At 25.3% G+C, this 15,392-nt stretch overlaps 1 protein-coding gene across 1 annotated transcript in view; it reads right to left on the bottom strand.

Annotated features, from left to right (window-relative positions):
- The window catches only part of LOC136978674 (heterogeneous nuclear ribonucleoprotein U-like protein 1), a 100,955-nt gene that overhangs the window by 22,592 nt on the left and 62,971 nt on the right, over window positions 1–15,392 (bottom strand). The window contains exons 12-14 of the mRNA XM_067274417.1: window positions 12,953–13,069; window positions 9,533–9,655; window positions 8,291–8,419 (exon numbers count right to left, since the gene is read on the bottom strand). Of these exons, the coding sequence (XP_067130518.1) occupies window positions 8,291–8,419; window positions 9,533–9,655; window positions 12,953–13,069 (369 nt within the window). The remainder of the gene's footprint in view (window positions 1–8,290; window positions 8,420–9,532; window positions 9,656–12,952; window positions 13,070–15,392) is intronic.

Raw genomic sequence — 15,392 nt, 5'->3', positions numbered from 1 at the left:
ATGTATTTTAGGTTTGTATATGCACTGGAAAGAAAGTTTTTGATTTTAAGACAATAGACTAGAGCCTAACCTACTGTATTAATAAAATATGTCTGTATATGTAATATAAAACCTTTATCTTTGTGAACTGATCTAATACAATTTACAAATATGTAATAACTTGCTTCCATTGAAAATTTTACATGATATTAAAACATTCACATTATAATACTCAACATTAATCACCAGAAAAATTCCTAATTTTGAGGCAACTAATAGTATAAATTGATAATTAAAATCGAAAATTTCACAATTAAAGCTGTAGAATTTTAAAGCTGCATACTCACTACTTTTCAATATTTATTACCTAGGAAATCAAAGATATTTTATATTATAATAGTGAAATAATCTTTCCATAAAAATATTCACTTATTTCATTATCCCTAGAGTTAAACAATTTTAAATTAATGAGTATAAACTGTATTTTTATGATTTAAATTTTTTTATGAAATAAATTTCCAAAATAAAACTTTGGAAAATAAACTATTGCATTGCCACATTCAATAAAATAAAATATATCTGTTCATAAATAAAATAAATAAATAAAACACAGTTGTAATTTTAATATAAAAGTTACGCTGGATTTATAATTAGAATATTAAAAATTCTACCAATCATAGTTAAAAATATCGTCTTAAATATAAATTTTTTTCTTATAAAACAAGAGTCAAGATTAAAATTATATATATAATCATACTCCAAAATGTCTTTAAATAATAAAATATATATTCAGATTAAATGTTTCAAATACATGTAACTATCTCAGATACAACAGCTTACAATCTCCAATCTGTCATCCATGACTACATTGCACAGCATTCTTTTCCCTCTTTTTAATCATTAAATTATGGAGTATCTTGGAAAAAATTTTCTAAAATTCAATACATATACACATCTATTAAAATAGTCTATACAAGAATAGTCTGCAAATATGCAAAGTTAAAATAATAAAAATACCAATAAGACTGATATAATTATATTTAGTAGAATGTTCAAACACTTGTTTAACATTTCATTTTCTAACTACATTTAACAAAATAAATGAACTTGTTTAACAAAGTGTATTATTTATAAATTAAAAATAACTTATTTACAAATTTCTATATTTTTACTATTGTTTTTTCATTTAAATAAAAGAAATGGAGTTGAGGAGATCACTAAATTAAATTTTTTTGGTTTTCAAACCTGTGTAATTATTTTATAAAAATTGATATATTTTGATTTTTTTTAATATGTAAAGAGTATAAATAGTTATTTGTCTCATTTCCATAATAACCAGAATAAAAACTTATATTACAAACTTTTCTATTACTAAATTTTCTTTCCTAATTATATCTGAAAAACAAAAAAATTATGCAATAGAATATTTTATTCCCTCTGCATACACACAACTTATATAAACTTTCAAAAAGATATTCTGGTGAAATTCAATTCTTCATTGTAAATGATCCTTGAATCTTTGAGATAATTTTTTTTAATTATGTAAAATAATAAAAATATCCTTGCCCTTTCTATTTTTTAACTGACTATAAGATGTTATAAGTTTAATTTAACATTTTGGTGCTATCTTAGTTTTTAACAGATATTTACTATACCTAAATTAAAATGGACAATTTAAAAAAATTAAAATTTAATACTTAATTAGGTAAAAATCATTTCAAACGGAAAGAAGTTGTTATAAAAAGTTTCAATAAATAAAACTTTTATTTTAGACAACAGTATTTTTGTTATGCTAAATTAACATATTGATGAATTTGTACAATTCTCTAACTGCACATCTTTGAAAGTTTTTCATTCAATAGCAACAATTCAGTCTAAAAAAATCCATCATTCACAGTTATGCTAAAAATAGTACATGAGATTTCCCATGTTTATAAATGAAAATTCCTAAAAAAAATTTCTATTCAAATTAAGGAAACTTAATTTGTGTATCTTATTAGAAATTTCTATTATAATGAATCAAAAAGCAATTTCACAAAACTGAATTTCAATTCAAAGGGCAAATACGGCATTACTGAACAAAACTACATTAGTATTAACTAGGCACAGATTGTTTGTTGTCTGAATACAAAGTAAGAATTCAGTTGAAGCACTAGCAAGTCAATAATATTGTTTTGGGGCCATCTATGACAATCATTTCCCATTACTGTGGCAGTAATGTCATTGCTTGCATAAAAACAAAGAATAAAAAGATTGTGTGCACTCATGCTAGCAATCTAACATATTGTTACTTTGACCTCACTATCTCAAAAACAAAATCATGGACCCTGACTTTTATAAGTCACATAGAAGAGGCTATGCTAACACTGTCTCAATTATATTTTCTTATAACAGATTTAAAAGAAAGCTTTATTTTTTATAAACATATACACAGTAAGTTAAACCAAAATATTATGTCAAACTTAACATTGGTAATTTAAGCAGATATTTTGAAACAGATTCTCAAAATTTACACAAACTATTAATTGATATAAATTTATTTTGGTTGAATATGAAAAATCTTTCAATAAATTTTGAAATATAAGACATAAAAATTGAAATTTGACTACTTCAAATTTTTGTCCAGAATATACATGTATGCTATGATTATTGTATAATAATTATCTTTCTAATATCTACTATAAGATATGTTAGAAAGGATAACTGATTATGTTGCTAATTATGTGAATGTTAGTTGCTAACATATAAATTACATATTTTTATTTTCAACTAAAATTCAGCTTTGTCATTAAAATGTATCAAGTATGAAACTCAAATACTTTAAATAAAAATGTATTTAGAAATATTTTGAATAATTACTTCTCACAGTTTGTCTATTTTTAATATTCAAAATTTTTCAATGATTTCCTCAACTTTACATTAGGATTATTTAATCCATCTATTGCATAAACAAGACAGATTCTGTTGAAATGATATTATTCTTATTACATAAGATAACATTATTCTAGATTATAACTATTGTTCACAGTACTTTTAGGTACATTATAAATACTGATGGAAATCTGCACAAACTATTTGTACAAAAAAAAATCTTGACCAATATATATATATTTTTTAATCTGATTTTCAAAAATTTCTGACAAAATATAGAAATTACTATGATTTGAGAAAATTTAAATTGCAATTGATTAATTGAAAAACAAAAAAGCATGTAACTCTTCTATACTGTCCTAAGTTAAAATATTTCCAGAAAATCTACATCAAATACCATAAATTACATTTACCACTACAAATATGTTTATAGTAAAAATAATAGCATTATTTCTTGAATTTGTTGATATATTTTAAAAAATTTATCAGTGTAAGGAGATATTTTAACAAATTCATTTAATTTAATAATAATACTAATATCAAATCTTATTGAAACTTAACACAATTTTTTTTTTAAATCTTGGTATTTAAAAAATTTTAAATACCATTTCCAGAAACAACTATATATATAATATTGTATAAATGCTTCCTTTTTATTATTATTGATATTAAATTCTATGTTAAGTACATTTCATGCAAAAGAATGTTTTCACAGATCATGAGATTAAAATTATTGAAGATATTTAGGATGATAATTTCATTTATCTTGTTTTGATAGATTTAAACCTTGTGATAAGATATATCATAATTTCCTTCCTATAATCTATAGGCTGTATTTTAAGAAACCTTCCAACTTTCATGATTCAAACTACAAGCCACATCTGTGACAATTTTTTTATCATCAAACCAATCTTTGTTTAAAAAATGTTTTAAGGTTAGTTTATGCAATCAATAACAATTAAGAACATTTCTGAGTCTTCTTTCCTATTAATATGGAAGAAGTTTGTATTAGTGACAGATCCAGAAAGTTCTTATAAAGAATAAATTTTATTACACTATTTTCACGAATGCAAAGATTAACAAAAATACCAGAAAGACAACAATGTTCAAAGAAATCAAAAATCATATCAAAGGCATAATAAAATCATCCTGTAAAATTGATTTTATTTTTAATTTTTCTTCATTATTAGTTCACTTTCATTATAATGTGTATTTATTGCTAATTACAGTACTTGTCATTTAATTGTTATATCCTTGTTATAATTGTTTCTATTTAGAATTGTTATATCTAGCCATTAGCAAATGCAACCAATTGTTTGTACTCAATTTTTTTTTATAAACTAGTTTTGACCATCTTAAATTACAAACTGACTATATTTTATAATTCTTGACTTTAAATTTTCATTGTATACTTCAATATGAACTATTTAATTAATTTCTTGCCTAATTTGGAAATATTCTTTTAAATTATTAAATGTCCTTACAAATTGTCTTACATTGTTTCATTGATGATGTGCCAAGACAGAAAATAAAGGATATTAACCTACTCAAATCATACAAAAAATATCCTCTGCATATTATACAAAAATTTTTTGTCAATAAAAAAAATAAGACTTGCAGACAATAAGCATGAAATACAATGTTGCAGACAATAGGCAGGAAATTATGATGTCTTAAGATCTGTAGTCAACTCACTATGCAAATTATATACTTTTCTAATACTAATTGTGATCAAACTCAATCCAGATTTTCAAATGTACAATACATGTAAATTATCATTTTAAGTACTGTAAATTAAGTTAAGGTGTTCTAAATGCAAGCCCATATGTGAAAAAGAATGTAGGAATATTTACAAAGATTCAAAATATAATTTAAAGAATCACTATATTTAAACAAAAAGTACACTAATTATAATTTCTAAATAAAAATTAATGAATTCTGTATAAACATGAGGACATTAACAATTCAGAAGAACACAAATAACAAGTTTCCATTGAAAGGGGAGTAATATCCTTTTTTCGATGGCTGAATATGAATTTTTGATGTCCTATTTTCAACACTTTACTGTATATATAATACATAAAATTAAGCCAAAACTATACTAATAATCAAGTGATAACATTTACTGGGTTCTCTCATTTAACTCAGATGTCTTTACATCTTCAAGGTGAACAAGAAGACTCCAAAGAGAGGTCGACTGCTGTGATCTATTTCCAGAGGCATGTAGAAAGGACAAGATAAAGACATTTTTATATATTCTCTCTCCAGAAAGTAAATTTACAAAAAAAAAAAAAAAAACTAAATTTGTAATATAACAATTGGATTTGCATTGAACAATTGAAAGAATGTCAATTTTGAAATTTTGTTAAAGATTGTGACCAAAAGAATAAACTCCTCTTCAATGCAAGCATTAAAGTGAAAACATTAGATCTCTTTACTGCAATGAAAGAAAACAGAACAGCAAATCATATTCAAGAGAAATCTGAAAGCTTTTCTGCTAATTCTAGATGGATGATGTATTTATTTGGTGGCATCAGAAAAAATTGCAATGGCAGATATGCCCTTATGTTGATACAAATATGTAACTATATATGATATGAAAACAAGCAGATGATCAGATAAAAAAAAATGTTATTTATGACTTTATACTAAACAATAGATTATTTGATGAATTTGTAATTTTAAATTAAAGTTGGAAGATAATGATTACTTGATTTCAATCTACCATTTAAAACACAAATAACTTGCACATTATCTGTATAAAAATTACTGCTGATTAAAGACGTAAGAAAAACAGTAATGTAACTGATCAACACATGAAAACACAATCCTTAAACAATCAAAAACATTTCTTATTTATTTGATTTTTTTAAAAATTAATTTTCACAAAGGTTAAATGATTTTCCAAATAAATTGCTCTCAAACATATTCATGCTACTCGGTCAAGAAAAAGTTCAATCAAGTCAAATAATAATGTTTATTACAGAAATTTCTATTAAAAATAATTTTCTCCTTTTTTATATGCATTTTCATCAGAATTGAATTAGCCAGTATAGAAGAAATACATAAATTCTTGTTTCTTTATGAAATTATACACTATATATAATTACGAATTTAAACTACACTAATATAACTTGAAGTAATCTATTAGTTCTTGAATCATGCAAACTCCAACTTAAAAATTACATATGAATTTATACCATCAATAAACATATTAATTGGAAAATCTCATTAACATAACATTACTCAGAAATATAAACCTCATGTACCTTGAATAAATGTCAAATAACCATATTTCAGTTACATTACATTAAATATTAACAACTTAATATTTAAAGTTACATTATATTAATGTAACTTTTTTAATCAAAGTAATGTCTTTCTCATAAAAAGTATATCTGGTTGTCAGATATACTTTTTATATACAGTATATCATTATATCTGGTTATAAATTACATTGAATAATAGTAATTTACATATGTTATTTTTTAACTGTTATACATTATGTACAAGCAAGGTCACTTAATTTTACTTTTTTTAAAAATTGTTATGGTAATTTAGTTTCTATAAACAAAGTTAATAGAAACTGCAAGCATGGATGATAAATTTTATATTATTAAAATTATTGTTTTAATATTTAATGTAAAAAATTTTTTATAAAAACAATGCAAATCAAATGTAACATCTTTCTTCCTTTTGATAATGCATCAGATCTTTCAAAATTTGATTTTTTGAGAAAATATATATTAAAGATCAGATGGCATTTTTAACAGTTCAACAGGAACAATTATGTGGATTTTATTAAATGCTACCTCTTTTTTTAAATACAAATTGGAAAGTAGTATTTAAAATTATTTCAAATGAAATTCAATATCATTAATATATTTTTCTTTAAGTAAAAAAGAAAAAAAATTAAAATACTTCTAGTTTATATTCTACTTTTTACAGTAATTTACAAGACACTCCATAATTTATTTAAAAAAAAAAATACATGCTATTGAATTGCTGAATCAAATTCTACATTTTTTGATACAACATATTTAGTTTTGTAAATAATTGTTTGCATGGTAAGAATAATTTCATCTGTAAAATTAGGTTATATATTTATAAAAGTGATATAAATTTCTACCAACTGTTTTGATGAAAATTCATGTTTGATCTTTACATTGAAAGATTTTCATCTAAAGCAACATATCTGATATTAAAATATATAAAGACAGTTTATGCATTTTACAATATTCATTAAAAATTAAGCAACATCTGTTCAGATACTTAGTAAGAACTAATTTTCAATATAAATTTAGTAATTTAGGTTTTTATTGATGGCTTCTTAGGTTGCAGTCATTTGTGCATGTACAGATCTCGGCTAATAACTTCGATGTCTTCCAAGGTAATTAAAATATTCTAACATTTATGTCCATTACACATTCATATACAGAATAATTAAAAATTATATATATAGAATTTTAAATTTTATATTGATATATCATTAAGCTTAATGAATTTTATGATACTTGTTGTTACAATTAATAATAAACAGTCATAACATAACAAAATTATCTTGGGAACTATTAACACTAGAATAATGACATTTAAAATCTCTACTTCCTGTGACAAAACATCCATCAGGTTTTATAGAATACGACGATATTCCCTACAGATGGAGAGCAAGATAGCCATAATGTAGTTTGCATCCCCACCTTTTTTTTAATATTCTGTATCTTCATAACTTCTTCCAGTTCCCAAAACTTACTTAGATAACTAAGCTGATTTTTTTTTATCACAAGAAATTTTATTTAAAATAACTTTTATATTGAGGAAATCATTTTCATAGTTCACATTTTATTAAATTTTAAAATGTTTTAAGTTAAGTTTCCCTATATAACAATACGTACCTTGTTTCTTGAAATGACAATGTGATCCCAATATAATATAAAAGAAATTAGACTTACCTTTAACAGAAGCAATTATGGCCAAAGACTGAGAAAAACAAACTTAAGATTTCTAATTTATAATAAAATATTGTAACTAATAAAAACTACTTTGTACTTAATTTATGTCACATAATCTTCTTAGATATAGTTTAGAAGTTTTTGAACTTCATTCAGCAAATATTTATATTTTTCTACACAAATTTTCTTTGAGATAGAAATGTTTTACTTTCTTTCTTAGAACTGGCTATTGTATTACAAAAGTCTTCTTCCATGATAAAACTTTAAAAATATTTCTATTCATTCAAATTAGAACTTATTACAATTATAATATCTTATAAATATTCATAACAGATTCAAAATATCTGATAGTGTTTCTTCTATCTTCGATGGATACTTAATTGTTCTTCATTTCACAACTGATGATATCTTAAAATTTCTTTTCTTATAAAATGGTAGTGCTGAAAATTAAATTTAACATAACTTTGTAATTAACTAAAGCACCATACCTGGTCTAAAATAAAATTGCGAAGTGTTCTAGCTCCCAAGTCAAGTAATTTATTTAAACTTCTCGTAGACTTTTCAATTAAAACATCCCATCTTCCAGAATAATTTTTCTTTCTTGGAAGTCCCATTACCTAAAAATTAAGATTATAAAACTTTTTTAAAAAATGTTTTTATTACATAAGTGTAATTTATCATCATTAATGTACCAGTAACTTTTAAGTAATGAAATTATCCTTTAATTAACTTCTTATTTTGACTTGTATTGAAATGTTATTTCAGCAACTTAATAGTGCTATTTTGCCAAACTTATCACAATGACTTCTATGTATTATAACACTCTTCTTTTATTCTTTTTAACTACCTTTAACAAAATGCATTTTGGACTCCTATTGTCCCTCTTTAGTTGTTTTACAGTTGTTAAAATATTAAAATTTGGTGTACATAAATAAATATTTATTTATTTATTTGTGTGTATTTAATAATCTGGAATGTGCACCAAATTTAAATATTTTAACAACCGTAAAACAACTAAAGAGGGACAATAGGATTCCAAAATGCATTTTCTTAAAGGTACTTAAAAAAGAATAAAAGAGTGTTATAATATACAGAATGATAAGTTTAACAAAGCACTATTAAGTTGCTGAAATAACATTTTACTAAAATTATGATTACAGATTATAGAATTAATACATTAAGCAAAACTACACTAGAATTACTTCAGAATAATCAGCTTAAGTGAAGAAAAATAACTGTTCACGTTAAAAATTTCAGCAAGACATTTTAAATGAAATATGGTAATAATAATTATAAAACTAAGAGAAATGGGAGATCATTTTGATTGTGACAACTATCTGACAGAGCCACACAGAATAAAATTTATATACACACACACACACACACACAAGATTGTAGATTGTAATAAATATCTTCTGATTCAACAATTAACACTTAAATAGAAGCAGTTGATATGTTGTAATTGATAGTTTATATTTATTAACTGATAAGTCTAACAGTTTAATTGGGCATGCATGAATCAAAATGAAAGCTAAATAATAAAATTAGAATAACCATTAAAATGAAATTTTATAACATCCACATACAGTATATAAACAAAAACAAAAAATTTTCATTTGCTATTCTCCCATATCTTTAGAGTACAGATATGAACTTCTCTTACTAAACAATTTAAAAAAAAACAAACAATATTACATAAATATTTAAAGTACTTATAATTTACAACTTACTTTCATTTTGTCTATAATGCTATTAGTGCCAAGAATGTTATATTTTTTCTCTGGATTTTCAGCAGCATATTTCAGAGCCCAAGTTGTTTTACCACTTGCAGGAAGTCCACACATCATGATTATCTATTTTAAAAGTAAACATTGAGAAGTTAATTTTAATTGTGTCTATTGTCAAGTTTAAGTTTTAAATGATAATCTTTCATTATCTAACACAAAAAAGTGCTACCTGTAGATCACTGTTTCAAAACACCAAACTATGAAACATTTCCTATTTCTATATATTTTGTCTCTAAATCTTATTATTATTGTATAATATGTACTGTACCATTCACAAACTAATATGGACTGATCCCATAGTTACTGTACAGTACGTACATCACATTGGCCCAATCAAGATTTATGTAATATAATGTATGTAGTTAGAAAAGTTGTAGATATTAAAAAAGAAACCAAATACACTAAATAAATGAAGATGTTTGTAATCCAGCAGTGTTTAGTCAGAATGAAACATTTTTAGCAATTTTCACTGGCCATTAATAGCAAGCTGTACAACTTACACAGTATGCTCATGCTAACATTTATTCAAATGCAAAAAATATTTTTTCAGCATTGTACAAACATATGTATATGATGAATCAGTTCCTCTGCAATGTTTAAAGCAAAATAAAAACAAAATAAACTAATCTGAATAAAAAAATTCCAACAGACATTTTAAACATTACCATTGTAAAATACAATACTATAGTAAAACTGTTTTACATTAATTTATGGGCAAATTGGCTTCATCCTTTATAGCCAGATATTTACAGTTCTTTACGTTAAATTTTCATAAAAAAATTCCATTATCTTTGTGCAAAGGACCTCACAATCCAATCAGTCCTTACAGTTTATAAAACACAATACAGCTTGAATTTCATACCAAATATCAAATAAAAAAAAAGTAAAAAACACACTGAGTGTGGCATTAACAGTTTTTTATTTATTTTCACTAACACTTTCAGTAAACTTATAATCATCATCATCATCATCATCATAATGATGCAAACAAAAATTTTAAAAATAGAACATAATATTCTCACATAAATGGAACAAATAGTATTTAAATCAAAAAGTATTATATGCATAATTGAATGTTTGTAACAATTAGCAGCAATTTTGTAATAATTATTGTAAAAATAGCAAATGTTATAACTTCTAATACTTTTCATCTTTGTGAATGAATAAAGCCTGTTTTTAATTTGTTCACATACAATAATGGAATTTTATTATGCAAATAACAGTATATCTTTTAAAATTGTGTAAAATAAGGGTATCTAAATTGAGTCCGGCTCTCATTGACAGATTCTACAGCACCAAGCAATAATGGCACAACATACTTGCCAAAATGACATCATTTTAGGACAGACTTTTTCACAAGCAAATAAAATTACTTATCTTGACAAGGAGCAAGAATAGAATTTAATACAAAAACAATTTCTGTCATCATGTATAAAATGATAAAATTCAAACCCAAAAGTGATAAATTTCAATAAGCCACATGCTATAATTGATTCAAAATAAAGTCTAATAATCATAGAATAATTTGAAAAATATCATTAGTCTTTCATAATAATAATTTTCATTTTTATTAACAACCTCACTAAGAACTCTTGCAAGGAAAATTCATAAAGCATTTTGACAATAAAAAAATTGGATGATTAATACATTGAAAGAATGTGTGACATCACTGTTAACAATCCTCTTTCCCATTACTGATAAACCCAGCATGTTTTTATTACAAATCATCATCATCTATAAGATCAAACAATTTATAGCCTGCATTTATATCAATAGAATTAAACTAATTTTATAATCTTCATATAAATATAGTAAATTATGCACTATTCAATCTTTAAATTATAAGTCAAATAAATAAATCTACATTGAAAATAATTATTGATTCTTTTTAAAACTGAAAATATTACTTTTAAAATATAAAATTTTGAAAATTATTTTTTTTTAAATAAACATTTCTGAAACTATATCGGTTAACCTTTACACACTTTTCAACAAAATTGGTAATGCTTAATCCGTCATACATTGTTGTCATATAAAAATGTAAAAATAAACTTTTTTACAAATAAAATAGTATGCATATAAAAATGGTATTATCATTATTATTATTTGTAGAAAGAAAATTAATATTTATAAATTTCAGAATAATGTTAGGCTTCACTCAATGAAAAATTTGGCCTGTGGCTCCCTGCAGGTGTTAGAACTGAGTTTTCCAACACCTGCTGGAAGCCATAGCTAAATTTTTCATTGAGTAAAGCCTCACATTATTCTAAAATTTATAAATATTAATTTTCTTTTCACAAATAATAATAATACCATTTTTATATGCATACTTACTATTTTATTTGTAAAAATAGTTTATTTTACATTCTTACATGACAACAATGTATGATTCTTCTCAAAATAAAGGCACCATAATGACATCTGTTATGTGATATTTTCATTAATTATTTCACTGAAGATATGAAACATGTTAGTAATTTTTTTCTGTATAGATATAAAAATTTGTATTTTTTATTGCTAGTTCACTTCGTCGTTCGAATCACTATTTTTTAATAAACTCTCTTTACAAGCTCTAACATAAAGCACTTTATGCTGATTGAGTATGCTCAAAAACATTTTGAAGACAAGATTAGCAGCTAAAAGAACTGGTGGGTCAAAATGATAACATCAGATTTTTCTAAATTAACACAATCTATCAGTTAAAAATGTACTATATTGAAAACAAGTATAAATTGGGTTTGGCCAAATGATGCCACTAATCTTACCCAAAGTATACTCTAATGTGGCCTTGAATGGGTTAATATTTGAATTAGCATTACTGAAGAACTACCAATATACATGAAATTACAATGTTATATTCCAAATTGCTTCCAAATTCCAAATCTACTTAAAATAAGTTATTATTAAGTTAATATTGATAAAAATTCTAACAAGTGTTGATATGCTTATTAAATTAATTCAATTAAATTTCATTTCCATATCCATACTTAACAAAACAATATCACTTGGCAAAGACTTCATATTGTGCACATACATTTAACATTAAAAAATAATAATAATAAAATAATAAAACATTTTTAGTTTTAAAAAGTCCTTCATTCCAAAGTACAAATCTAATATTCATAAACTGATAGGAAATTCCTTTATTTTCTTCTAACTATACATCAAATGTGTTTCCCTAACTATTAGAACTTCTCTGACATATCCTTGCTTTCCCAGTAAGAGTAAGACTAACAAGATTAAACTGTTTTTTTTTTTAACATTAGATTTTCAATTCATTTTCCCAGAAATAAAAATCAAGAGCTTATTAATTTATGAAAAAATTCTCATGTTTGAATATATAAAGTTAATCATAAAAACTACCTCACAATCCTCTCGCTTTTCTGGTGGCTTTGTTCCTCTTTCACGTTCTTCTAATGGAACTGTGCTGATAAATCGATAATCTTCATACCCTTCAGGTAAAGGAAAATAAGGTTCTTCCTATATATAATAATAAAAAAAAATATATAAATATAATTTCTTTTAACAATAAATGTAAACATGTATTTAAGATCACATTTCAGAACTGTAATTTCTTCACAATTTTCAGTTGGGGAAAGAAGAACTCAGTTATCATCATTTGATATATTTGAATCATTGAAAAAAATTGACGATAATTATTTTGTAAACTTAAAAATAAATATATTCATAAATTAGCAACAAAAAAATATTCATTATTATTCATTACAAATAAAATAATAGTAATGAATATTTTTATCTGTTATAAAGGCACAAAACACTAAAAATAAGTTCAAAAGTTATTACTAAAATGAATTTTTTTAAATATGAAATAACAACTCTATTTTTAATAAAATTTAAGTTTATCACTAACTACACTTCCTGATAATGATAATCTACATTTTTTGAGTTTTAATTCATTAAAATAATAATTTCCAAGATTTACCAGACAATAAAAAGTGTGTATGGTTTCTTGAGGGTAAAATTAAGTAATATGTAAAAAATGAATAAAGATGTTTTATTCAGGAACGTCAGCAAACTCTATAAGCTTTTCTCAACAAAATGCATGTTTGTAAATGCGATTTTGATATAAGTCCCAATCTTTATAAGTGAAGAAAAGAAATCCGCTAACACTGTTTATAGTATTTCTCAATTTTGAAATTGTCGGTTACACAAACTGTAGCCCAAGGCAAAGAAAAGTTAATAATTGGATGGTGCTGTGAATGAAGAATATGGAAAGTGGCTAGACTTTCTAAAACGAGGTTTTGCAGCCTGACTTAAGCCTGGACTCCACATTACCTGAAAACAGAAACTCAGAAACGGAACTGAAACATACAGCGTTTTCATTTCAGTTCTGTTTTCGTTTTACCTTGACGCTACTAGCATCGAAATGAACTTTACGTGGAAATGCGCCATCTGTTGATCAGTTCTGTAATTGTCGTAGAGTCGAACATGGATGACGCTACGGATTTCGTTATGCTTTCTCTGCATTTATCAACAACGAAATTGTTAATAATCTTTGAATTATTTACATTTTTTGTCGTGCAGACATCTGTATTTTCTAAATTCTTCGATGAATAATTCCAAATCTATTTGTTTCTTCGTCCTTTTCGCTACACTTTCCGCCATTACGACAACAAACTACACGTGACTACGCGTCACAAATCCTTGCGTTTTTATTGGTTGCAGCACGACAGAAGCGCAGAACGAAAACGGAAAAGTTAAATAATTTTTAACTCTGCTTTCAGTCTTGTTTCTGTCCAACTGAACGTTCCAAAACTGAAAGTTTTGTCAGTTTGGCTTTCCATTTTACGATTACGTCGCAGATTCCGGTAATGTGGAGTCCAGGCTTTAGACTACTCAATGTAGTATGAGGGTAAGAATTTCCTTGAAACACAAAGTTTTTGTAATGAACAAGTGCAGGGTATTTTGGAGCTGGGCAAAGACATTTGCAATAATTATTCAACCAGTGACAGGAATTATAACAGATAATACTAGCTGTATTCCATCAAACAAACTTTTCTGTTATTAAATCCTGAGCTTTAGTGTTTTCAAAGACAATCCATTTATCATCACTCATGTAATCTATCCAAAAAGGACTCATTCTTATGGCATAAACAGTGAGATTGTAACCCACTGAAGATTGCTTAGTTTCCAATTTTTTTCTACGTGATTTAAAGACAAACAAATAGTTTAATTATATATATCAAAGCATTTCTGCAAGCTCCTTGGCTTCACTGAAATGTTAATATTGAAAGACTATACAAACTTGTTTGTTACCAGATAGTTTTTACAAAAAATGTGTCATTCATTCATTCAACAGAAAAAAAGTTAGTCATTTTGCATACGTACAGGTAACTCTCATACAACGTAGAGTTCCTACATGGTTTCACTCAACATGGTTCGAGAATTGGAGACATCCCCAAACAAACATCACAATATTTAAGGGCAAACACCATCATTCGGTATTTTTACTTATCACATTAACTGCCATCAGACGTGCCGGCCATCATACTAGTTAAGGCCTCACAGAGCCATCCAACTGCCGGCCATCGCCTGACATCGCTATAACCAATGTAGTTTCACTCAAGGTTAAATTATCCTGGCTTCGTAAGATGTTGTTTTACATCCTAGTGGTGACCTCTCACAGACGTCTATGAAGTTGGTTTCTGACTGCCAACAGTCGAATCACCCCATGAGGCTCATGAAGGGGTTCGACAGTCGGCGGTCGAACCACTTCATCTGATAACGTTTTTTTTAATAGTGAATAGTTAAAACAAGGAAAAAATATCGAAAACTAGTTTAA

Source organism: Centruroides vittatus, unplaced genomic scaffold, assembly GCF_030686945.1.
Source record: "Centruroides vittatus isolate TY-2023 unplaced genomic scaffold, ASM3068694v2 contig_549, whole genome shotgun sequence".
In the NCBI taxonomy this organism is placed as follows: domain Eukaryota; kingdom Metazoa; phylum Arthropoda; class Arachnida; order Scorpiones; family Buthidae; genus Centruroides; species Centruroides vittatus.
This window is presented reverse-complemented; position numbering and strand designations above follow the sequence as displayed.